Source organism: Tenrec ecaudatus, chromosome 9 (genome assembly GCF_050624435.1).
Source record: "Tenrec ecaudatus isolate mTenEca1 chromosome 9, mTenEca1.hap1, whole genome shotgun sequence".
Taxonomy (NCBI): Eukaryota; Metazoa; Chordata; class Mammalia; order Afrosoricida; family Tenrecidae; genus Tenrec; species Tenrec ecaudatus.
In genome coordinates, this window is record NC_134538.1 from 30,124,634 (window position 1) to 30,151,139 (window position 26,506).

Consider the following 26,506-nt stretch of genomic DNA (forward strand, 5'->3'; position numbering starts at 1 on the left):
ACAACTCTTTTCACAATCCATACATCCATCCATTGTGTCAGGCACATTTGTACATTTGTTGCCCTCATCATTTTCAAAACACTTGCTTTCTATTTGAACCCTTTGTATTGGCTCCTCATTTTCCCCCCTCCTTCCCCAAACCTCCTTCCTTCATGAACCCTTGATAATTTATAAATTATTATTATTATTTCATGTCTTACACTGGCCGATGTCTCCCTTCACCCACTTTTCTGTTGTCCATCCCCCACGGAGGGGGTTATATGTAGATCATTGTGACCGGTTTCCCATTCCTCCCCTACTTTCCCCCTATCCTCCTGGTATCTCTACTCTCATTATTGGTCCTGAGGGGATCATCTGTCCTAGATTCCCTGTGTTTCCAGTTCCTATCTGTACCAGTGTACATCTTCTGGTCTAGCCAGATTTGTAAGGTAGAATTGGGATCATGATAGTGGTTGGGGGGGGGGGGAGAAGGATGCATTAAAGAACTAGAGGAAAGTTATATGTTTCATCGGTGTTACACTATATACCCTGACTGGCTCATCAACTCCCCACGGCCCTTCTGTAAGGGGATGTCCAGTTGCCTACAGATGGGCTTTGGGTCTCCACTCTGCACCTCTCCTCATTCACAATATGATTTTTTGTTCTTTGATGACTTATACCTGATCCTATCAACACCTCATGATCACACAGGCTGGTGTGCTTCTCAGATAGATGGCCACTTGTTTATCTTTAAACCTTTAAGACCCCAGATGCTTTATCTTTTGATAGCCAGGCACAACCAGCCCTCCTCATCACACCTGTCCATGCACCTGCCTTGTCTTCAGCAATCATTTTGGGAAGGTGAGCATCATGGAATTCCAGTTTAATAGAACAAAGTGTACTTGCATTGAGGGAGTACTTAAGTGGAGGCCTAATGTCCATCTGCTAACTTAATACGAAACCTATAAACATATGCACATAGATCTGTTTCTCCATCTTCATATATAAATATATTTACATATGTACATGTCTGCATTTAGATCTCTATAAATACCCTTGGCCTCCTAGCTCTTTCCTCTATTTCCTTTTACTTTCCTCTTGTCCCAACTATCATGCTTAGCCTTCATTTGGGTTTCAGTAATTCCTCTCAGTTACATTGCCATTGATCAAGCCCTACCAGGTCTCCTATACCCTCCTCACCATTGATTAGAGATTACTTGTTCCCCTGTTCCTGGGTTTGTTAACACCCACTTCTTTCCCCCCAACCTCCCCCTCTCCTGTGTTCCCCTGGAACTGTTAGTCCTGTTATTTTCTCCTCCAGATTGTTTATCCCACCTATCTTATCTAGATAGACTTTCAGAGACAATAATATCCACAAAAAACAAGACAGAGCAAAACAAAGCAATGAAAGAAAACAACAACAAAGAAAGAAAAGCCTGTAAATCGCTCAAGTTCTGTTTGTTGACCTTTAGGAGTGTTTTCCAGTTGAGTCTGATGGGGTGCCACGCCCTGACCCCAAAGTCTATTTTTGGTATTCCCTGGAAATTTCGTTGCTCTGTTCCCCTTGCTGTTGTTCTGTTGCACACTCCTAGTGTTTCACTTCAGTGTGGTGGGGTCAGATAGGGCACAATTCCCCCACTGTCTCCAGTGTTGTCCCCCCTAGGGCTATGGGTCAGTGAAAGATGTTGTGTCTCATAGTGGGGCCGGCCTTCTGGTCCTCTCTGTACTTTGGCTGCTCTGAGTGGGACTATCATCTCAGGGCTTGGTGGGCCAGAATGTGTTACACTCTCTCTTCCTCTCCCTTCATTTGCTCCTGTGTGCTCTGATCAGACATGTCCTTCTCCCTGAGCTGTAGCTTCAGTGCTGTCCTCTGAAGTGAATTCTTCTGCAGGGAGGGGGGCTATCCACATACCTGGGATTGGGGCCGGCTCCTCAGAGCTCTCTGTTGGTTCCCAGCTTTATGCCAGCATGTTGCATTCACTTCTTGGAGCTCCGGGTCATCACCTTAACTTTTAAGGTACCGTATACACTTGTATAAATGCCGAGTTTTTCGGCACATTTTTAATGCAGTTTCTGTGGTAAAATTAGGTGCCTTGGCTGTTATTCAGGTTGGCTTATACTCAAGGATATATGGTATGTCTAAACCCAAGTTTTTGTGATTCCTTAAAAATTCAGTTGGGAGATAGAGTTATTAATTTTATGAACTACAGATGCTACTTCCCAGATAAATGCGTGGCTGTCCTTGACAAAGGCATGTGCTAGATTCCAAATGCAGACATTGCACCACTTATGGGTTCCACCAGTCTGCCTCCACCCATCTCCACTTGAGTTACTTGCCCATACTATTTTAATTTTTTTCTTGGTGTGTTAATGACACAGTGACTGTAAACGGCTGAAAAGTAGAACCGTACTCCTTGTGGTCTCTTACAGGTTCTAGTTCCACATTGTCCCCATGTTAGGTGCTCAAAATAAAAAGTTAAAGAGATAATATGTGAGCTTTAAAACAAAGTTGCTGATAATTCTGAAAATGAAAGTTTTAATTAGAATTAAGTTGCATTTGAAAGAACTTCGGAGGTCTCTGGTAACATCCTCCAGAGCAAGGACTTTTACTTATAGACCATACAAACTCAATGATCTAATATGTATTACATAGACGCCAATGACCTTTTAAACTCAGCATGGCCAAACATTGCTGAGGACCAATCCTTCACAGAGGGCTAGGGAATCTGGGCAACAGGGATACAGAGTTAACTGACATTTTTCTCTTTCTGTAGGAAAATATATCAACAATACCTCCAAACATAAGGAGCATGGGAAATAGCCAGTTTTAAGTTAAATAATAATAATAATAATAATAATAATAATCTTTTCCATTACTCCCAAGTTCCCAGACTTGTACCTGACACTAGTGTTCCTATGTTACTTGGAAATTGGCTTCATTTTGTATCATATATCTTAGTCCTTCCTAGATTCACCTTGAGTGCTTGTTTTATTCATTTATCTCACAAATGCTTTTTTCCCCCCTTCAGTGTTTGCTAGTGAAAAAGAGATAGCCAGTCAACAAGATGGACTGCTGCAGTGGCTGCAGTAATGGGCTCGATCGAGCATAGGAACAATTGTGAGGGTGGTGCAGAAGTGGGCAGTGTCCCTTTTGTTGTACAGAGTTGACCAGAACCAACCCCATGGCACCAAAGCACAACAGTGGTGAGAAAGTGGCTAGACAGTGAGAGCAAATCCTACCAGAGTTCTGCACTCCTGGTGCATATTTCTCAGTTGGAGATGGGATATATAATTTATATATATCCAGTTTTGAATTCTTGATAAAAAATGTTCAATTCCAAATCATAAGCAGTTTGCTTAGCCATATTCCAACTACTTCTTTTATCAGGCTCTAATAGCCCTGGGCTATATCACAGATACCCAATTGCCAGAGGATCCCAGATGCCTAACACCTTCCAACAGCCTCTTCTTATTGGATATTGAAAATGTCCAGACACTAGGAATCCCATGCAACTTAGTGAACCCCACCACACTTGCCATTTATAACCCACTTCCTAGGGATCAAGTGTGCTGTTAACCTGTTCCCATGTGACTTCGGCACTTTTCTCTCATTTGGAGTTGTAAGGAACAAGAAGTTATGATCTGAGGGAATAACTTTATGTAAATGTTTGAGTTTGTGATAATCAGAGTGACTAATTACCTACAAATATGAAATTCTGCAAGAAAGCAATATAGAAATACATGCACAATGAAGAAAAGGAGCTCCGTGAAATTTCCAATGATAGAGAGGGGTTGTTCATATATTTTAAAATAAATTTTATGGATATTAAATTGTGGAATTGAATTCTGCTTAAAATACAGAGTAAATGTTCTGTTTTTAAAGGTTAAAATTAAAAAGTTAGAATTTTATATGTCCAAATAAAAGTCTGTGAATGTAATATAGCCTTTCAAAATTCATGTAGGTGTTTGTAGAACAGGAAGCATAAAGAGCTCTGGCTTGGGCAAGTCCCATCGGATTCTCGTGAATTCCTGTGGAAAGCACAGGGGAGGGCTGGTACTCAGAACACTGGGGATCTAGTGCAGTCCTGTGCCATGTGTGTTGGCTTTATAAAACAAGAATTAATTGTCTCTCAGTTCTAAGTAAGAAATCAGGACTTGGGTCTTCCTTCTTCCTTGTTAATAGCCTGAAGCTTTCCCTGAAATTTTTTGTCATTCCTGGACCTTCCTTGTTGTGTCTTCCTCCTGAGTATTTCCCCTGAGTCTCTGTCCATTCTGCTATTTCTATAATTTAGAAAGGATTAGGTTTAGAATCTGCCCTACTCTATATAACCTCATTAAGATAACCAAAGAAATATGCTATTTCCAAACAGGAATACAACTACAGATATAGAAACCAGGACAATAACGCATATTTTTTGAGGAGCACAATTCGCATTGCATTACAGGAATTATTTTTGGAATTTTGCCAAATCGCTATGTTGTCAAATACAAGTCTACGCCCAGCACTGCAGCATTCAGTCTCACACTGAAAAGCAGAACTCTCAATCTCACTGTTGCCATAAGTAGAATCGGGGTAATAGGTTGATCTTGTCATGGACCCTCGGTCCTCTTTACAAACCAAGTACAAGTGTCTGTGGGCAAGACTGGATGGTGAAAGAAGGGAGAGGGGATTGCCACTGTGTTAACTTACCATTTGTAGCCAAATGTTTGTGGTTAAAACTTGGTTCTTCTCATCCTAAAAAAAAGATGAAAGAAGAAAACAGCATAAGTAGGGTTTCTATGGTGTTATTGATTAAATTATGTCCCTCAAAAACTATGTATTATAAATCCCAACCTCTATGCCTGTGGTCCCCACTTTTTTGTCCATTTTCCCCCATGTAGTGGCGTGCATGCTGCAAAAATGCTGAAAGAGCATTTGATCGAATTTGGTGCTAGAAGAGACCTAAAGTGAGGAAATAGTTTTGGAATATATTAATTTGCAGAGGCTGGTGGAGTTTTTAGTTTTATTATTCTTTCTTATCTCTTAAAATTTGAATTAGGCAATGATTTACAGACGAGTTTTCCACTCAACAATTTATACGCAAAAATTAAATGTAAATTGATTGTTATTGTAGGCATCAGTAAGCTGAATCAGAATAGCATGGTTTACTGAGCTACTGCTGATAAATTCAGGAGGCAGGGCACATTGCATTCATCGTCAAAAAGGACATTTCAAGATCAATCTTGAAATACACCACTGTCTGTGACAGGACATACAAATAAATTATTCATACCACTATTATTCAGATTTATGTACCAACCACTAAAGAAATGAAAGAATTTTACCCAAGTCTTCGATCTGAAATTCATAAAACATGCACACAAGATTCATGGATAAACATTGGTGATTGGAATGCAAAACTTGGAAACAAAGAAGTAAGAACAGTAGTTGGAAAATATTGTCTTGGTGATAGAAAAAATGAAGCTAGAGATTGCATGAGAGACTTTTTTGAGACCAATTACTTCTTCATTGGAAATACCGTTTCCTCTTTACATTCTGTGACCTTACTGGGACTTACCTTCAGGAGCTCTCCAGGCATGGTAGGTATGCATTGGGCTGCTAATCACATTCAGCAGTTTGACTCCACAGCTGCTCCTCCGGAGAAAGACAAGGCTTTCTACTCCTGTAAAGAGTCACTGTCTTGGAAACCCACAGGTGTAGTTCTACCCTGTCCACTAGGGTCTCAAGAGTTGGAATGGAATTGATGGCAATGAGTTTGGTCTTATAAAGCATCTGCCTCAGGCAATGCTCCGTCAACAGCTCCAAGTGCCACCTCAGTATGCATGTTAATCTCTTCAAATGTGGGTGGAGGACATAATAGTTATACTGATTAGCCAGCAAAGGTGGAATCTTCCCTTCAAATGGGAAGTGTGGTGCTGTTGGTTGAAGTGGATCAATGGAATGTGGAGCCCCGTGGCCTCATATTCCTTATTATTCACTAGGATATCACCACCCCAAGGTTCAGGGTCATATTTCTTCTCAATAAATGTTCTCACGTTAGCACCAGACAGCATTCTGAGTTGAAAATTCAGTTGGCATTGTAATTCAGCTACTTTTGTGATAAAATTCTGGGCTTAGTTTTTTAGCAATCAGCCCTTTAATATAGAATATTTTAAGAAATAAAGCATTCTCTCATGGCACAAGTGTAAACTTTGAGGTCTTTTATGCAACACTGTGCCTCTGAAGCCCAAAGATCATCTCTTACTTTTTAAAATCAAATTGTCTATTGTAAATAGTACCAGTCAATCAGTTTACCTATAATTCTTATCCTAATAAAATGCTAAAAAAATCAAACATACATTTTTACAACTTCATTTTGCTAGATTCATACTTAGTACATTCAAGATCCAATTACTAATAGATTTTCCAGCTGTTTCTTCTCATTCTGAATCGTGTTTCATCAGCAAATGAAAGTCTCAAAACCTTTACTCCATCCATGTCATTGTGGTCCACTCTATACTGAGCAAACAGATCTTTCACAGTCTCTTCTAATTGGAGGGGCTGATTTTCTTGTTCTAGATCTGATTAAGTTCTACTACTATTCATAAAGTTTTCCATATCTGATAATAGTCTAATGCTCTTCATAGTCCTCAGAAGTGAAAATGTTCTCTATAGACTGTTGAAATCTGTGCTAAAACCTGTTCACATGGGGTGTCCTTGTTGGTATTTGAAATAGCAGTGAAATATCTTCCAGGATCACTACACACAAGCATGACAGTATTACAAACTCACAGGCATGCACCTTGCCCACTAGTACAGATAAGTTTTCTATTGTTAGTAAAGAGGGTGATGTTTATCCATTGCATGAGGTAGCAGTGTAAACACCCAAAATATTATCACCAATTGATGAAGCGTTGGTGAGAAGTGATACTCTAGGTGTGCCTGACCCAAGTACAAATGTAGATCAAGGAAGAGAGGCACTATGCTCCTAAAGAACTACTAGTGTTTTCAAATATCATACATACTCGAGTATATGCCGACCCGAATATCAGCTGAGGCACCTAATTTTACCATAAAAACTGCATAAAAATGTGCTGAAAAACTCGACTTATACTCGACTATATGCGGTAAGTACTTGGAGAACGGCTAAGGGAATGGTTATTAAGGGTGTGGAGCGATGAGGCAAGGAAACAAACTTGGATCAGTCTGATATGTTGCTCTGGGTCCACTACACCCAGAGTCTTCAGTCAATGTTTCAGCTCAAGAGATTAGGCTAGGTTAGGAGAGGATCTTATTTATTTACTTTTTTGCAATTTCCATGACATAAAATTCACATACCAAATAATTCAATCATGTTCAAAGGAGTTGTGCCTCAAAGAATGAACAGATGGGCTTTACACAACTGATGTGTGTATGGATTGTGATAAGAGTTGTATGAGCCCTAATAAAATGCTTAAAAAAAAGGAGTTGTGCCTCGTGATCGCACAGGCTGGTGTGCGTCTTCCCTGTGGGCTTTGTTCCTTCTGAGCTAGATGGTCGCTTGTTCACCTTCAAGCCTTTAAGACCCCAGACACTATCTCTTTTGATAGCCAGGCACCATCAGCTTTCTTCACCACGTGTGCTTATGCACACGTTTGTCTTCAGCGATCATGTTGGGAAGGTGGGTATCACAGAATAACCATTTAGCTGAGCAAAGTGCTCTTGTATTAAGGGAATGCATGAAAGGGGGCCCAATGTTCACCTGCTACCCTACTCCTAAACCTACAAATATATGCACATAGGTCTATTTCCTCCATAAACATAAATATATTCACATATGTACATGTCTGTATTTAGGCCTCTTTGTAGACCCTTTGCCTCCTACTCCTTTCTTCTATTTCCTATGCTTTCCTTCTAACATGAGAAGTTGAAGGGATCAGGTAGCAGACACCAAAGAACAAAAACCATCATCGTGTGATCACCTTCCCCATATAAATGCTGAAGATGAATATGTGTATAAGTAAGTGTGTTGAAGAAGGCTGATGGTGCCTGGCTATCAAGAGATATAGCGTCTGGGGTCTTAAAGGCTTGAAAGTAAACAAGCGGCCATCTAGCCCAGAAGCAACAAAGTTCACATGGAAGAAGCACACTAGCCTGTGTGATCACGAAGAGTCTAGGGGACCAGATATCAAGCACCAAAGGAGGGGGAGGGCGGGAATCAGATCATCATGAATGAGGGGAGCATGTGATGGGGACCCAATGCCCATCTATAAACAACTGGACATCCCTTGTGGAGGAGTAGCGGGGAGGAGATGGGTCACTCATGGTGCAGTGTAGCACTAATGAAACTCACAACCTTCCTCTAGTTCTTAAATGCTTCTTTCCCTCTAACTATCATGATCCCAATTCTACCTTGTAAACCTGGTTAGACCAGAGGGTGCACAGCGGTGCAGATGGGAACTGGAAACACAGGGAATCCAGGACAGATGAACCCATCAGGACCAGTGGTGAGAGTGGCAATACTGGGAGGGAAGAGGGAAGGGAAGGTTAGAAAGAGGGAAACGATTACAAGAATCTACATATAATCTCCTCCATGGGGTATGGGCAACAGAAAAGTGGGTGAAGGGAGACGTTGGGCAGTGTAAGATATGATAAAATAATAATTTATAAATTATCAAGGGTTCATGAGGGAGGGGAAGTGGGGAGGGAACGGGGGGAAGAGAAATGAGGAGCTGATTCCAGGAGCCCAAGCAGAAAGCGAGGGTTTTGAGAATGATGAGGGCAACGAATATATAAGCGTGCTTTATACAATTGATGTATGCGTGGATTGAGATAAGAGTTGTATGAGCCCCAATAAAATGATTTAAAAAAAAGAGCATTTTCTTCTGTCTTGTTCTCATTGTTAGTTCTCCGTTTCCTCCCAACCACCCTTGCCAGTCCCCTAGGAAACTATTAATCCCATTATTGTCCCTATAAGATTTACCTATCCTGGATTTCACATACAAGAAAACATACAAAACAGAAACAAAAAGCAAAAACAAAACCAAAACCCAACAACAATGACCAAATAAAGCAGAGAAAAACCTCAATACAAAAAGAAAGTAATAGTATTTTTAAAGCTGGAGCCAATTTAAAAAGATCCAAATATTTCGTTTGGTTCACCTGCTGTAGCATTTAGAGATGGCCTAAGATCCCGCGCTGCCAGGGACATACTGACTCACAACACCTCCATGGGGTAGAGAATGACTGCCATGTGGGTTTTCTGAAAGGTCTTTATGGTAGCAGACAGACTCCTCTTTCCCCCTTGGAGCAGCTCATGTTTTCTAACTGCTGTCTTACATTTCTGTGCGACAGTGCTCCCGGTGCCACACCTACATTAATATGCTATGGAAGAAGGTATGGAAAGGCTTAGGGAAGTAGGCATGTTAGAGTGCATTTATCAGGATACACCCATAGACCCACCAATGGTCTGCACAGAGGATGCACTTCTTATCCAAACATTGAGCATTGAATTTGTGAAAGAAGCCCCAACATCTCTGGAGACTGCTGTGATTGCTGCTATATGCGTCAGGTTTGACCAGGGTAATTTGACTAATTGAATTGTAATGCATAACTACAAAGGGCTGATTTGCCACACAGGAGTAGTGGCTAAGGGGCAATACTTAATGACCAAAGACAAGGTGAGTGTGGTTCCCACAATGGACAACAGAGTCAAAGTAATAATAACCATCTGACTCATTTGGACTTGTGGTATTGATTACTGAGGCAGGGGATCCCTAGCAGTGAAATAGATAGGAAAACTACAAAATATTTATGACCTGTACAAGTGGAAGAATTCCAGATCAGTTGAATGAAAGTCTAATTTGAATCACCAGAATAAGAGGAGGGTGGATCCCTTTGAGGAAGGGCCCCACTATTATGTCTACATATTATGCTGGTCAGCTTTTCTTCAGCCTTGCCCAAAGGGGTCTGCAGCCTTTTCCAAAAGTGGTTGCTAATTGGAGAAAAAGGAAGTAGTCAGACTTTTGGGGCATTAAAAGATACTATGTTAGTCTGGGTAGAATGCAGAAACAAATCCATGGACACACATATGTGTATATGAAAGAGATTTATGTACAAGAGCAAATGAGCATTGAGAAAACATCCCAGCCCAGTCCAGATAAAGTCCATAAGTCCAATATTAGCCTCTGATATCAATCTATAAAGTCCCCTCCAGACTCACGAAACACATGCAATGACACTGAATGCAGAAGATCACAGGCCAGTGGGTAGGTAGAAAGTCTTTGGATCCAGTGTCATTGGAAACATCTCAGTGCTGGCAGGGGTCTCTCTGTGGCTTCTCTAGCTTCCAAGGTCTGGTTGCATCCACGTGGCTTGTCTTCTACAGTGACTCCCAGGGAGTAGCAGGGAGAGAGAGAGAGGGATGTCTTCCACCTCCAAGGAGGAAGTACCAGATTTCCTAGAATTCTCAGGAGAAGGCCATGCTCACAGAAGTCTCATTGGCTATCTCCAGATTGACAGCCTATACTCCACCCCAACACTCTTAATCTTTAAATTGACACCCGATTAAATTGACACCTGAACAGTCCAGGAGACCCCAAACCTCTGAGGGCCCACCAGCCTTGGTGGTGGGATATGGAGGTCAAGTTTTTAGCAGAGGTCAGGTTCGTCTCACAGTAGATTCAGTGGGTCCCCAAACTGGCTAAGATTGAAGTTATTGCTCTAGTTACAGAATGCATAATTGAAATAGACATACTCAGCAACTGGCAGAAATTCTACATTGTATGCTTGACATGTCTGCTTGGCTGGGTTGACTAGCAAAACCAATCCAGTGACACTCATGTATGTGTAAACGAGAGCTTTCTATTAAGAAGTAATTACAAAACAAGCAAACATCCCAATCTAGGCCAAATCAAACCTCCGGTACTCGTCTATAAGTCCCTCTTCAGACTCACGCAGCCACATGCAATGATGCAGAGTGCAGGAAGATCACAGGCTGGTGGGGGCAGAGTTGTGTGGATCCACTGGCAGTGGCCGCATCACAGGCTCACACAAGTCTCAGCATGGCTCGTCAACAAGAAGGTGAAGGGGGGGGCAGGGAGGGCAGTCTCCAGAGAGCCATTTATCTTCTTATAGCTGCCATGTTGGCCCAAAAAACCCCACTGTGACAACATGTGAAATAAGGGACACTGTGGTGTGAAAAGCTAATTAGAATCCATTAGAACTGCCTCTGTCTATGAAAATAGTAAACAAGCAACATCATATGTCTAGAGGATTAAAGATTAATGGATACAGAGAGGTGATGGATTCCATCTTTAACTTGCCTATTTGGCCTATGGAGGCGGCGGGAGATGGATCTGAGAAGTGGCAGTGAATTATAACAAACTTTACCAGATCGTGAATTCACAACTGTTCTTCCATATTTGGTTTCATTGTGTGGACAAATGAATACTTCTGGTACCTGGTATGCAGCTATTGACTTGTCCAATGCCCTTTTCTCAGATCCAGTTTCAAAGACCACCTGTCGCAGTTTGTGGTCAGAAGAAAGGAAACAATATACTTTCACTGTGTTCCCTCTCCATTATAACACCTCTTCAGCAGTACGCCATTGTTTAGTTCACAGGTACAATGATTGCCTTTGCCTTACACAACATGTCACCTATGGACCATTACATTGATGGCATTATGCTGATTGGATCTAGTAAGGATGAAATCTCAATGACTTTGGACTTACTGGTATAGCATCTGCACACATGGGGAGGAAAATCAACCAGACAAAAATTTAGCATCTTCCACTTCAGTGAAATCTGTGTGTGGTGTGGGCATATCAAGATATTCCTACTAAAATGAAGGATACATTATTTTATCTGGCCCCTCCCATGGAAAATATGAAACACAATTCAAATTGGACCTCTTTGGATTTTGGAGGCAGCATATCCCTCAGCCCTGGGTCTCATACACTAAAACAAATGGAAAAGCATATAAAACAACTTCAAGGGGGTAACCTCCATTGACATAATACCTCTGAGATACATTCTAATATGAACAAACAAAAACCGAGGAATATAATACAAACCAAAAATACGGAAAAATTTGGAAGCCAGTTCATAGGGGGGTCCGTCATAGGGGGGATCTACTGCCATAGTTTTAACTGTTCAGGTCAGATCTATGCCTTTGATCTTTTATCCTCCTCTCTCCAAAGCACTCTGTTTAGTGAGCACTTGCCCCCATCACTCAATTTTAGAAAGGAGGAGTCCTCTGGACGCTGATTTCCTTATTTCCATAACTGAATGTAGCACCAATGAAGAATACAGCTTTCCTCCAGTTCCTAAATGCTTCCCCCCTGCCCACCAACTACCATGATCCGAGTTCTACCTTGCAAGTCTGGATAGAGCAGAGGATGTACACTGGTGCAGATAGGAGCTGGAGGCACAGGGAATCCAGGGTGGGTGATACTTTCAGGACCAGGGGTGTGAGTCGTGATACTGGGAGGGTAGAGGGTGAGTGAGTAGGAAACAGGGAACTGATTACAAGGATCTACATGTGACCTCCTCACTTGGGGACAGACAACAGAAAAGGGGGTGAAGGGAGATGCCGGACAAAATAATAATTTATAAATTATTAAGAGCTCATGAGGGAGTGGGGAGCAGGGAGGGAGGGGAAAAAAGAGGACTTGATGCAAAGGGCTTAAGTGGAGAGCAAATGCTTTGAAAATGATGAAGGCAAAGAATGTACAGATGCTTTATACAATTTATGTATGTATGGATTGTGATAAGAATTGTATGAGTCCCTTATAAAATGTTTTTAAAAAGATTAAAAAAAATTAAATGGAGATACAATTCATGTCATGCACTTCCATAGTTTAGACATATTTAAAAGGACTAGTATATATATATCACCACAATCAGTTTTAGTTCATCGCCCACCCTCCTGTACTTATTATTTGTTCCCCAATTCCCTTAAGCCTCCCCCACACCCTATCTCTGATAAGTCATTACATCAATTATTGTCTCTGTACATCTGGCCCCCTGTGCTTCATAAACTGGTGGATATAAAAAAATGAAAACAGTAAATATATATATGAAAGACACTGGCAATATTAAAATAAACTAGAGGGGAAAAAATCTCTGTTGAGAAAAAAAACAAGATATATTTAAACCAGAATAACTCCAGTCTGGGTCAAGAGGGAGATCCAATGACCAGGTATAATATTATACCACAGTTCCATTCACCGCGATCAAACTTACAATAGACTCTGATAGCAAGGTAATTCATGTCTGCTACTGTGGTCAGAGGAGTAATCCATGGAGGTACCTTGCAGATCGATTCTGGGTTTTCACTGTCATCGATAGCCTTCTACAAATTGGGTGTTGATATTTTAAATTCAGGTATCTTTCCTTCCTTTATATTTGGATTTTGTTGTCGCCATTGACTCAGTCAGGCTGGTGGTCTGTTTCTTCCATGTAGACTTAGTCGACTCCTCATTGAGACAGCTGCTTGTCTGAACACAAGAGTTTAAGACCTCGGATGCTATTCCTTTTGCTAGACTAGCACTGTCTGCTTTCTTCACTACACATATCTTCAGTGATTACTTCATGAGGGTGGGTATTGAGTAGGTTCATAAGAAATAAATGGATTGGGGCTAGAATTAAGTGGGAGGCCAGAATCTGTGGATTATATACAACTTGGTTCTCTTTAGAGATTTCATTACCATTCAATGGCAAAGAACATTATCAATCATCCCCCTGGGACATAAGGCCATTGATAGTCATTAGTATATCGAATGGCACCGACTTTAACATACTGTTGAGAAAAAGTGGTTAAACACGTATAATCCACTGTAAAATACAATCTATGAGTTGTTGATTTATGTAGCTAGAATTCTTAAATAATTGAACTCTGTTTACATTGACCATGGGGGTTGGTGCTAAGGGAAAATTTCCAATAACATTGATTTACAAGGGCAGATCCTTGTCTATCAGATGAACAAATATCATATTACAGTGAGGGATAAAATAGCAAGCATGCAATGGTACTGAGCCACCTTTCACTGGACACCCAAAAAGCCAATGCCCCAGGACAACCAATTCCACGGTTTGCGGGTTGCCATCATTTGTTCCTTCTCACGGAAGATTTCGGTCTTATATCCAAGGGCTACAAGTCATTTCGAGGTACAGCCCAGTTCACGTAGTGGGGTTTCCACTTCAAGCCAATGAGGAATGCTATGTTCCCCGAAAAAACAGAGACTAGGTCATCGGAGTATTCAGAACATGGTGTGGGTAGAAACGAGGGCTGGGTAGAAATTAGTTCAAGTGTCTAACCAGGAACATATTTGTAGGCTTATTCTCCCCTTGAGTTCTCTCTAATTATTGTTGAGTGTCCCTTCCTGATGGGAGGCTGCTCCTGCTCGTTTACTCCCCCACCGAAGTGTGAACGCCTCCTCTGAGACCTAGATCCTCTTCCCTCCTGGCCTTGACCTGATGTTCCAGTGAGATTGCCTTCGCAGTCCTGTAGGGTGTCTGGTGACTTGTTGAGACCTCATCTCTGTGTTGTTTGGGATCAAGTAGCTTGCTTCTCCCTTTTCCCCCCTTCTTGAAAGAGTGATGCTATCTGATATGAGGTCTTTTCTTTCAACATGCTTCTTAAGGTGTGCTTTTGAGAAGGAACTGATGTATGGTAGCCAGGCACTCTTCCCTTTTGTTTGAGAATTGTTCTCTAATATTTATTTATTTGATCTTGTTCCTTATAGTAAGGGCTCATGTTATAGTTCTCCTTTTGTGACTGATCAACTTCACTCAGCACAATAGTTTCTAGGTCCTTTCATGGCATGTGGTGTTTCATGTTCTCATCACTGTTTTTAGGAATGTATAATATTCCATTGTGTACCATATGTACTGAATGTGCCATAATTTCTTTATCCATGATTCTACTGTTACGCAGTTTGGTTCCTTTCAGTTTCTTGTTATTGTGATCTGTGCTGCAATAAACATAGGAGAGCATACATCCACTCATGTTTGGTCTCTTATTTCTTTGGGGTATATGCCCAATGGCGGTATAGCTAAATCATATGGGGTTTCTGTGGGGAGAGGTCAAACACTTACAGACATCCTCCCCAGGGTAGTTAGTCACCAGACTACAGGGTAGGCCTCTAGGGCAGTTAGTCAACCATACTATATGGCAGGCCTCACTCCCTGCTACTGGGGACAATAAACTATTCCTCCTTCAGGCCTGTGACCAAACGTTCTCACCCTACCAATAATGAGCTCTATCAACTGAGTCAGGGAACAGGCCAAACTGACTCTGTGACATCCAAAGTTAAATTATCCGCCCATCTTATCACATGTATTGCATGTATGTCCCTAGACCACCACCTCTCATTACTGTATTACCTATGGCACAACCCCTCCCTGTGATGTATGTCCTCACCTGTAATTAGGGGGCTTGCACGTCCCCGGAGAATATAAAAAGCTTGGGCTAACATTAAAGATGAGACTCTCTCCCTCCACGTGGACCATCGAGTGGGGCTGAGGTGAGCATACTACCATGAATTGTATATGACTCCATTTATTTCAATACTTCTATCTCTCCTGCTCTCTATAACTTTACTATGATCTTTACCTATTATCGTTGTACAATTGCGCCTACCGGACCCGTAATGATGTGTTAGGGGCTGGCTTCCCCTGACAGGTTTCCATTCCCAGGTATTTTAGGTAGCACCGATCACTTTCCATAGTGGTTAGGTTTTACAAGCCCACCAACAGTGTTCCATTCTCTCTATTTCCTTTCTGGCATCTGTTGTTTTCTATTTTTTTAATTGGCTATTATTGTGGTATTTCATTGTAGTTTTAATTTGCATCTCCTGAATGGCTCACTTGTATTTTTTCATGTGCTTGTTACCCAGTTGAGTGCCATTTTTGGTGATCTGTCTGTTCATGATTTTTGTCACTTATCAGTTGGGTCATTTATTTTCTGATTGAGCTGCTGTAGAATTCTCTAGATATTGGTAATCACTGTACTTCTAAAAATGCTTTTGACTTGTCATCAACAAAATCTTACTAGCATGTGATATTATTGATAAATTCAACAGTGTATAGAATCTGTTGGATTACCTTTCTTTAGAGGTGTAAAATATTAATATCCTCCAGTTTGGGCCCGGACCAGGACTGCTTTTCCAACAAATACCTTGGCAAAGACTAGTTGAACACTTTCAGTACTGGATACTTTAATTGAAAGTATCTCTATTGACATTCCATCAATTCCTGGAAGCTAGTTTTATACCAAAGCTTTTGGTGAGCTTGGACTTCTTCCTCTAGTACTTTTTGCTCTTATTATTAACTACCACCTTAAATAGTTGACTGTCCAAATATTTTCTTTGGTATAATAATATTCCTTCCATTTTCTTTTGCTACTTCCTTCGTTGCTGAATATTATTCACCTATAGAATTCTTCAACATTACAACTCAAGTCTTTCATTTTTTACCACTGTTTTGTTGTTTCTCAGTTAAAACTTGAGAAATTCTGAGCATTTTCCTCCCAGTTGTGTTCTTGGCTATAGATCTGTGCACTTTTCATTGGTCTCTTTGAGCTGATGTCTGAAGTCTGCTGGTTAGCTCTTTGACTTTATTATTTTTCCATTTGCTTTAGTTTCTCTACAGTCAAGAGAAAATTTATAGTCTGTACCAACATACATTTTTGTGTCTGTTCTATTTTTATAATCTTCCTTTCTTCATGTGTAATGGCATTGGTGCTACACCATAACTTGTCTAGTCGTTGGGAATTAGCGTTTAATTCAGTTAATTGATTCTCCAGATGTTCTCTGAATTCAAGAGGAATATATGCAAGGTCAGCATTTGACTTGTGGACTTGTTTTCATTTCCTTCAGCTTCAATCTGAACAAAAAGTGACCAATTTATGGTCTGCTCCACAGTGTTACCCTGACCTTGTGTTAGCTAATCAAATACGCCTTTCCATGGTCTCTTTCCACAGAGGTAATCTATTTGGTTACTGTGTATTCCATCTGGAGAGTTCCACATGTTCCCCTTCCATATTGTTGAAAAAAGGTATTTCTAATGAGGAGGTTATAAATATTGCAAAATTCTGTCATGAAATCTCCCATGTTGCTTCTATCTCCAAGAACACATTTTAGAACCTTGTCTTCAGCATTCACCTTCTTACTAGTCAATGACTCATGTTTCTTGATTGCATGTCAGACTGCAAAAATTGGAAAAATGTTTGGTCTCTTTTTCAGTATTAGTGTTTGATTTATAAATTTGAATAATAGACATATCAACTGGATTTCCTGGTAGAAGTTTGGATCGCTAACAGAATTGTACTTCAAGAAACATCTTCAGATTTTTTTTTGACAATGAATTTAATGGTGTTATTCATCAATTTATCATTCTTGACAGACTAGATCATATGAATATATAACTGAAAAACTGTAACTACCAGCCCATTTCAGCTAACTAATGCCTGGAATATCTATCTTCAAGTGTTCTATTTCATTCTTGACAATTTACACTTTTCATAGATTTATACTTTATTTATTAAACTTTCTGATTATTAATAGGTGTTTGCAGCTGTTGCTGCTCATTTTAACCACCCCAAGTCACCTTACTTGGAAGTCGATGGTTTGCTTTTTTGTTTCCTTCTATAAATACTACAGCATTTTGTGCAGATGTGTATACTATAATTCAAAACATGTGATCATCTTGGACTTACAAATCAGCCTTTCTGGTCAGATTGTGAATTCTCTGAAACTAGAAATGATCTCTTATTTACCTATGAATTCCTAGGATCTAATAAACTCCACCATAGAAACTAAATAAGTATTTATGGGATAAGTAGATGAAAAATGTATTTCATGAAAATAAAATATATAGCACCATATGCCATTTCCCTATAATTTCAACCAAGGAATCTCTATTAATAAAAAGGGAAACAATGTCAAGGTTTGGGTAAAATTAGGGTCTGTAGATTACTCCAGTCAAGATAGGTAAACTGTTTCTGGGTTTGAATTTGTAAAGGGAATCTTTAGGGAGCCGCTGCGCTGTGTCTTTGTCCAGGAGACTAATATTCAGCTGGAAACACCTAGATGTGCTTCAAATCTAGACAAAGACTTCCCTTTTCCCTAGAATTTCAGCACAGTCAAGTTCAATCAGTTACGGTTCAACTATCTGAAATACAGCTATCTGACACTGTTCTGCCAAAGACAGTTATAAACTCTAAAGAAGGCAGCAGGCTACCGGGTGTTCCGGAGCCCTCAGCTGCTCTGGCCTAGAGGAGCCTCACCACGCTCTCTGCTGAGCCAGCAACTCTGGCCAGAAGCAGGGCCAGGGCCAGGGAGCGCCAGGCTTCAAGGCAGGTAGAGCACCGGGATGTTCTGGTGGCTGAGAGAGTGCAGCCTGGGCCACAGACTGTCCGAGGACCCGGCGCGGGACAATTTCCTTACCATGACGAACTTCTATGGCTTCATCCACGCGCCAGACCCACTGGACCTCAGCACCAGCATCCACGGTGCAATATTCAACCTCAAATACTACCCCAATGGCTCAGTGCTGACAGTTGCTTGTGAACAAACTGAAGTTCTATTTTTCAACCCTCCATCTTCAAAGCACAGAAAAGCACTTTCGGAAGTTCATGAAGACTGTGTAAATAACATCCGATTTCTTGATAACCGACTGTTTGCTCCCTGCTCTGACATTACCATAGTCCTATGGGATCTGAGAAAACTACACATCAAAGTATTGCATTTTACACGTCACACTAGCAGGGTGAAGGACATCGAATGTGATAGTAATACAAGGACTTTTAGTAACTTCTGGATTTGATGGAAATGTCATGATTTTGGTCACTAATAGGTCTGTGAATAGGAGAACAAATTAGAGTTGTGAACAAATGATTTAAATATGATGAACAAATTGTATTTTTCTCTTTTCATATCTTTTTTTAATGACTATGGAAAATTGTGTGGGAAAAACAACTGAAGAGTGATTCCATCTTTTGTGGCTTATACTTAGTCATATTTTACTGATAAAAACTTTGGAGGCCATTATATGGATGGAAAGGAGATCAAATAGTATACTTCATGAAGAAAACTGGCTTCTAAATTTAATTTCCTGAATCTAAGGGCTTTAATGAAAAATATTTTTGTTAATTCCCTTATAGAACAAAAATGTTTTTCCATTCTGGTGTTTTACCTCTAAATATATTTCTTTATAAGTTTAGCACTTTGTTTTGAAACACATTAAGAGTAACACTAAATTGGGGTTGTTTGGACCTCTGGGGGGACTTTGGAATTAATATATCAGGCCTTTGGGTTATCACAATGAAGAAAGGAGAAAGTAGGACGTCTCCTGGAATTTAATGGGCAGGTTCTAAAATTTCTAAACATCTTGCAAATTATATAATATTTTTCACACTGAACTAGTCATCCCACCAGAAATGGCAGTGATATTTCTATTGAGAAATATTTCAATAAAATATAGAGAAAGTGATTAAAGAGTTGAATTATAGAACAAATTAAAAAAAATTTTCCTAGCTATGTTGAGTTAATGTATAATGATATCCCAAGATAAATCATGAAATAGTCTTTAAAGACATAGGTAAAAAAGAGAAGGACTATTCTTAAGTAGCAAAGTGTATTGTTTGAGAGGATAGAGCTATTGAAGGTAATTATGATCTTGCTACTTAAGCTCAACAAAAATTACACTAAGAAAAAAGATGAAAGATTAATCTGTAATATAAATGCTGAATTACTTAGAACATGCAGATGTTCTATATAAGATATTAAGGAATTAAATCCTGTAAGATAGTAATCAAAATATGATCAAGTTGGGTTTATTCAAGAAATGAAATGATGGTTTATCAAAATAATACTATTCAACACTTTAAAAGATTAAATAGATAAATCTATGATTACTTAAATCAAAGGACAAAAAGCATTGAGTAGAACCCCATATAGTCATAATTTAAAATAAATAAAAGTGGAGTTATTGTTACCACCCTTAAAGAAATTAAAATATTTATAGAGGATAGTATGAATAACTTTATGCTGTTAAGTGATAGAGAAGTTAGATTCAAGAAATACTTAAAGAGACACAAATTGCAGAAAGTAAAAAAGTCTACAAAGCTACGACATAAAGCAACCAAAGTGAAATTTGCTTTGAAAATGCAAGGTTGGTTTAATATCCAAAAATAAATTAATACAAAATAATACTAAGAGAAGAAACTCCTCAAGATCATCTCAATTTTCCCTAAAATTAGAAACAAGGATATCTGCGCTAACCACTTTTATTCAGCAGTGCCCTGGAAGAACACTGTAGTAGAGGTGCAATCTTGGAAGAAAAGGAAATAAAAAGCATCCAGAAAAAAAGTAAAAACTATCTTCTTTATGTGCAGATGACATGATTTTGTATGTAAAAAAATCGTAAGGGAGGACTTCCGGCAAGATGTCAATGGAGTAACACATACCAGAGGGACTGCAGAATTCAGCCAAGGAGAGTTGCTTAGAGGGAAATTCAACACTGCTGGAACGCAGGAGGAGCATTATAAAGATAAGTAGGCACAGACCCACGGGGTTTTGAGGGGCTGGGGGCTTTTGGCTTACCTCAGTGGAAGCCGGCTGGGGCTTGACTGGCCCCGCCACTGTGTCTGCTGGAGCCGGGACCATTTGGAGCCTGTAGTATTTGGAGCCCGTAGGGCAGTTTGGTCTCAACACAGCCACAGTTTGCCACCACCTGCCTTGGGGCAGGGAGTAGACCCATGCATCTCCTCTCTGAACCCGACCCCCCTGCCCCCCCACTGTCTTGGATGGCAGCGCAGGCACCTTTTCTCAACATAGCCAGAGCTTGCCACTGCCCTCGGAGCAGGGACTAAACCCTTGCAGCTCTACTGGTGGGGATCAGGACTCAGCTAGGTTGTTGCTTTGTTTCCATCTCTTCACTATACCTCCCTCCTCCGCCCCCCACAGGCTCATCCTGCTTGCTTTTTAACTTTTTTTCTCCTCTTTGCCTCTTTCTTGGTCTCTCATACTCTACTGCTAACCTCAAGACCACTCCCCTTAGCCTAGGGCATTTACGCCTGTGCCACACCCAGCTAGGTGAGCTCCACCCTGTGTAGCTATCAAGGCTAGGAAAAGCTCTGCTGACTCCCACCAGGGGATACTCTGCTCAACTTCTTACTGGGGAATTCCTGCCTGTGTGTCTGGGGGCATAAGGCAGCTCGACCAACTCTCCTCAACAAAAGCTGCTGCAGGAGCCTCTGACCAACCTCCACAACACCAATGCAGGCAAGCGTTCTGGGTCACTCCCCTGAGACAGAAGCCACAGGAGGATAAAGTGATAGGTTAATTCCATCGTGAAATAAGCTATAAGCAGTTCCAAGAAGCACTCCTACAAGTCTCCCAGAGAGAGCCAGTGCTCTTCAACTCCCTGGAAAATAGCACCTGGCTCATCTAAAACGACGCAATGCAAATAGCCATCAGTCCCAAAGACCTCAACGAGAAAATGGGAGAAACAAAAGGCAATGCCAGATGTCCTGAACATAATGACATGCATAGAGTAAGCAGACATTGAGCTTCCACAGAAAGAAATTTTCAGGATGCTACTTGGAGCCATAGAGGATATGAGGGAAATAATACAGAAAAAGGATGAAATGATAAAAGAGGTAAAAGCCATAAATCAAAGAGAAATACAGGAGCTTAGGGAGGAGATAACCAAAACCAGTAGCAGACTCACGGACCCCGAGAAGCGACCATAGGAATCAGAGAACCGCATCAGTGACTTGGAGGACAGCCAAGCAGACTTTAACAAACGCGAACAAAAGTCTAGTAAGATCATCAGAGAAGCTGAAGAAAACCTAAGAGCTATGTCTGATGCTATGAAGTGGAACAACATTAGAATTAGAATTATTGGCTTACCGGAGGAAGACACAACCAAGAAGTCATCTGCAACAATAGTGAGAGAATTCTTGGAGGAAAGCTTCCCCAGCTTAATGAATGAAAACCAGACAACCATTCAGGAGGCTGAAAGAACATCAGCGAGACTGGATCCCAAGAAGAAATCACCAAGGCACATAATAGTTAAATTATCCAACTTTGAGGAAAAGGAGAAAATCATGAGAGCAGCTAGGGAAAACCAAGCAATAACATATAAAGGTTCACAAATAAGAATATGCTAAGACCTATCAGCAGAAACTATGAAGAGAGTGGAGTAGCATATTCAAAAAATTGAAGGAAAACAATGCAAACCCAAGAATACTCTACCCAGCCAAATTATATATCAAGATAGATGGAGAAGTAAGAGTCTTCCCAGACAAGGAAAAACTCAAAGAATGCATTAGAAGAAACAAAGCCCTACAAAAGATCTTTGCCGACCCAGTATGGGCAGAAGAACAACACTCACCAAGCATAAATAAGAGACCACCACATAGAACAACCTCACCCAGAGGGCAAACAAGAGAAAGCAGACCTCAAGATATCATTGACTTAAATATAGAAAGACTTGAAAGGCTGCTGAGGTAAGCTTAAAAAAAAAAAAGGCAAATGGGGCATAGGGAAAAAGCTATAGTATACAAATATTCCTGGGGTGAGGACCAGGTAATATGGCAGGGATCAGACCAAATACAGGGATACACATGGTAGACAACTAAAAAGGAGATGGAGAGAGGAAAAAAATAATAATAAAAAAGAAAATGGTAGCGGGGGCACAGGGCACTAATCCACCCAAGGGGAGGGTATTATTTATATCTCCACAGGGAAAGAGGGACCAGACTTCAACCCAGTGCTCCAAGATGTGAATGCAACATGCCGGCGTGGAGTAGGAAATGAGTAGAGAGGTTTGGGGGCTGGCCCCAAACCCAACTACTAAGTGGACAACTGCCCCTCCCCTCAGAAGAATTTATTTCAAAGGACGGCACTGAATCTGCAGCTCAGGAAGAGGGACATATCTGATCGGAGCACACGGGAGCAGATGAAGGGGGATGAGGAGAGAGTGGAGCACATTCTGGCCCACCAGGCCAGGAGGTCGATGTTCCTAATTAGAACAGCCAGTAGACAGAGAGGACCACATGGCCGGCCCCACTATGAGACATGACATCCCTCACTGACCCAGAGCCCTACAGGGGACAACACCAAAGACACAGTGAGGGAATTGAACCCAATTGGATCCGCCACGCCAAGGCAAAACATTAAGGGGCACAACAGAACAGCAAGGGAATGGAACGGCAAGGTCCTCAGGGAAAGGTGAAGGTGGACTTTGGGGCCAGGGCGTGGTGCCCCAACAGACTGGACTGGAAAACACCCCTAAAGGCCAACAAGCAATCCTTGAACTAACTACAAGTTTTTCTTTCGTGTGTTTTGTTTTTGTAATTGGTTTGTTGTATATTGTTGCTTGGTTGTGCTCTGTCTTGTGTTTGTGCATGTTATTATCTCCACAGGTCTATTTAAATAAGATAAGCTGGATGAACAATTGGAGGAGGAAACAATGGGACCGATAGTTCAGTGGGGACATGGGAGACGGGGAGGCTGGGGGAAAGGTAGTGGTGTTAATAAACCCAGGGACAAGGGAACAACAAGTGATCCAAATCGGTGATGAGGGGGGTATGGGAGGCCTTGGTGGGCATGATCAAGGGTAATGTAACTAAGAGGAATTGCTGAACCCGGATGGGGACAGGAGGCAAGTCAAATGAAATAGAGGAAAGAGCTGGGAGGCAGAGGGCATTTATAGAGGTCTAGATAAAGACATGTACATATGCAAACATATTTGTACATGAGAATAGGGAAATAGATCTATGTGCATATATTTATAAGTTTAGTATTAAGGTAGCAGAGGGATATTGGACCTCCACTCAAGTACTCCCTCAATGCACAAATACTGTCATCTATTAAACTTGCATTCTATGATGCCCACCTTCCCGACAGAACCACTGAAGACAAAGTGGGTAAACAAGTAAACGTGGTGAAGAAAGCTGATGGTGCACAGCTTTCAAAAGAGATAGCACCTGGGGTCTTAAAGGCTTGAAGGTGAACAAGCGGCCATCTGGCTCAGAAGCAACAAAGCCCACATGGAAGAAGCACACCAGCCTGTGTGATCATGAGGTGTCGAAGGGATCAGGTATCAGGCATCATCAGAACAAAAAATCTTACCATAGTGAATGAGCGGGGGAATGTGGAATTGAGACCCAAAGCCCATTTGTAGGCCACTGGACATCCCCTTACAGAAGGGTCTTGGGGAGGAGACGAGACAGGGTGTGATGTAGCAACGATGAAAAATACAACTTTCCTCTAGTTCTTAATGCTTCCCCCCACTCCCACTGTCATGATCCGAATCCTACTTTGCAAGTCTGACTAGACTGGTACAGATGGGAACTGGAAACACAGGGAAGCCAGGGAGGATGATCCCCTCAGGACTAGTGGTGTGAGTGGCAATACTGGGAGGCCATAGGGAGGATGGGTTGGAAAGGGGGAACCTATTTCAAGGATCTACATATGACCTCCTCCCTGGGGGACATACACCAGAAAAGTGGGGGAAGGGAGACATGGGACAGTGCAAGATATGATAAAATAATATTTTATAAATTATTAAGGGTTCATGAGGGAGGGGGCAGTGGGGAAGGAAGGGGAAACAGTGAGGACCTAATGCTAGGGGCTTGGGTGGAGAGCAAATGTTTTGAGACTGATGAGGGCAATGAATGTACAAATGTGCTTTACACAATTGATGTATGTATGGATTGTGATAAGAGTTGTATGAGCCCCTAATAAAATGATTAAAATAAATCTTAAGGGATTTATATGCACACACATGCAAACACACAAACACAAATCCTAGTAGAATAAATAATTTGAGCAAGATCATACAATGCAAGGATAATAAAAGTCAATTATATATCTATTATTAACATTAAACAACTTAAAAGTGAATTAATAGAATTGTTCCATTTGCAGCAGCATCAAAAGAATAAAGGACTCAATACATTTAACATTGTACATTGAAACTAGGTAATACTAATGAAAGAAGTATAGGCGGTACTTGAAGATATTGCCAGTTCACTTCCAGACCACTGCAATACAATAAATATTGCAATACAGGGAGTTACACAAATATTTGGTTTTTCATTGTACATACAATTTATATTTATACAATTCTATAGTCTATCATGTATGCAACAGCATTATGAAAAAAATGAGATATTATGAAAATTACCAAAATGTGACACAGAGGCATGAAGTGAGCACATGTTGGAAAAGTGGCGCCAATAGAGGGTTCCCGGAAGTCTTCCATTTGGTTTTGTTATTTAAAAGTGATACTTGCAAAGCTAAATACAGTGAAGCACTGCTACTGAAAAACCCAAACCAAAGGCAGTAGATCGAAAGCAAAGCAGTTGCAAACCGGGAGAGGTGCGTTTCAGACAGTCACAGACTGACTGCCCTCGGTGAGTGAGCCTGCATCTCTGGTTGGCTCTGACCCATAGCCACCCCTTTGCCAACAGAATGAAACACTGCACACAGCTCTAGGCGTGGGCTTTCTCTTTCAATAAATAAATATAATGTATGTCTTCATTCTTTTTGTAGTTGTTGATTTTGCTTGTTTTAAGACAAGCTTTTAAGATCTCAGATGTAATTGTTTCTGATAGTCAGGAACATCTGATTCCTTCCCCAAAATGTGCTCCGGCATCCATATCCTCAGCGATCATTCCATGAGGGTAATTAATATACAACAGTGCTGTATCATCAGGACTGACTGTTGTGCGGCTAAGTCTGCAGTGGAATGCAAGTTCTAAATCCATTCATACAGCCACGTTGGCGGTAGCATTATCAACCTCACAGAGATAATGCCAGTAACCTCCATGAAACTCCTGGTAATTTGAATAATAGTATTATTCTACGAATAGTGTCATTTAAGGCATTGATTTTCTACGTTTTGAGTTGAATATCTCAGTAATTAATATTCAGCACATCTTACGGGAATCTGAATACGTGATAAGCATTTTCTCTTAATTCATCCTCTCAAACCCCATTTTAATGGGTATTGAGACGTTAAGTTCTCTTAAAACTCACTAGTCCCTCTATTTTTCTAACTCCTTAAAAATCTCTTACAGAGGCAGAGAAGTTTTCAGCCTCTCAGTGAGTGGTCTTCACACCAAAGAGACAGCCACAGCCCCGGGAAACGATTCCACTGGCCCCTCTTGCTCCTTGCCCTATTGTGCTTCATGTGTGATGGTGTCTCTTGCAGTAGCTTAGTTACCTCCTCCTTTGGCTTTTTATCATCCTGACCAGAGTTCTACATTGAGCGGTGTGATTTCTGAAACTTGCCTTTACGTTTTTTAGCTACAATGACAGAGACATGCTATGGGATAGGGACAGAGCAGGGGCTTCTGCCCTGCCTGCTGAGAGAATGAACAAAGAGCCTGTGAAACAAGTTGTGAACAGAAAACTCTGGGAGAACTGGCTCATCAAACACTTTCACCTTGAAGCCAGACCCTAAGGAAAATCCTGACACGAGACTCAGAGAAAAGTCTGAAACATTCTGAAAATTCTGGCACAAACTGTACTCCAAAATAATTCTGAAA

The 26,506-nt window shown here is 40.9% G+C and overlaps 1 protein-coding gene across 3 annotated transcripts in view; it reads right to left on the minus strand.

Moving 5' to 3' along the window:
* Window positions 1-26,506, minus strand: part of LOC142456729 (neuronal acetylcholine receptor subunit alpha-7) — a 106,237-nt gene that overhangs the window by 76,277 nt on the left and 3,454 nt on the right. Inside the window, exons 3-4 of one of the 3 annotated variants that reach the window (XM_075557961.1) lie at window positions 4,814-4,921; window positions 4,670-4,714 (exon numbers count right to left, since the gene is read on the minus strand). In XM_075557961.1, coding sequence (XP_075414076.1) covers window positions 4,670-4,714; window positions 4,814-4,921 — 153 coding nt within the window. Of the gene's footprint in view, window positions 1-4,669; window positions 4,715-4,813; window positions 4,922-5,537; window positions 5,643-26,506 lie in introns of all 3 variants that reach the window. The other 2 variants (XM_075557963.1, XM_075557962.1) reach the window with 2 other exon arrangements.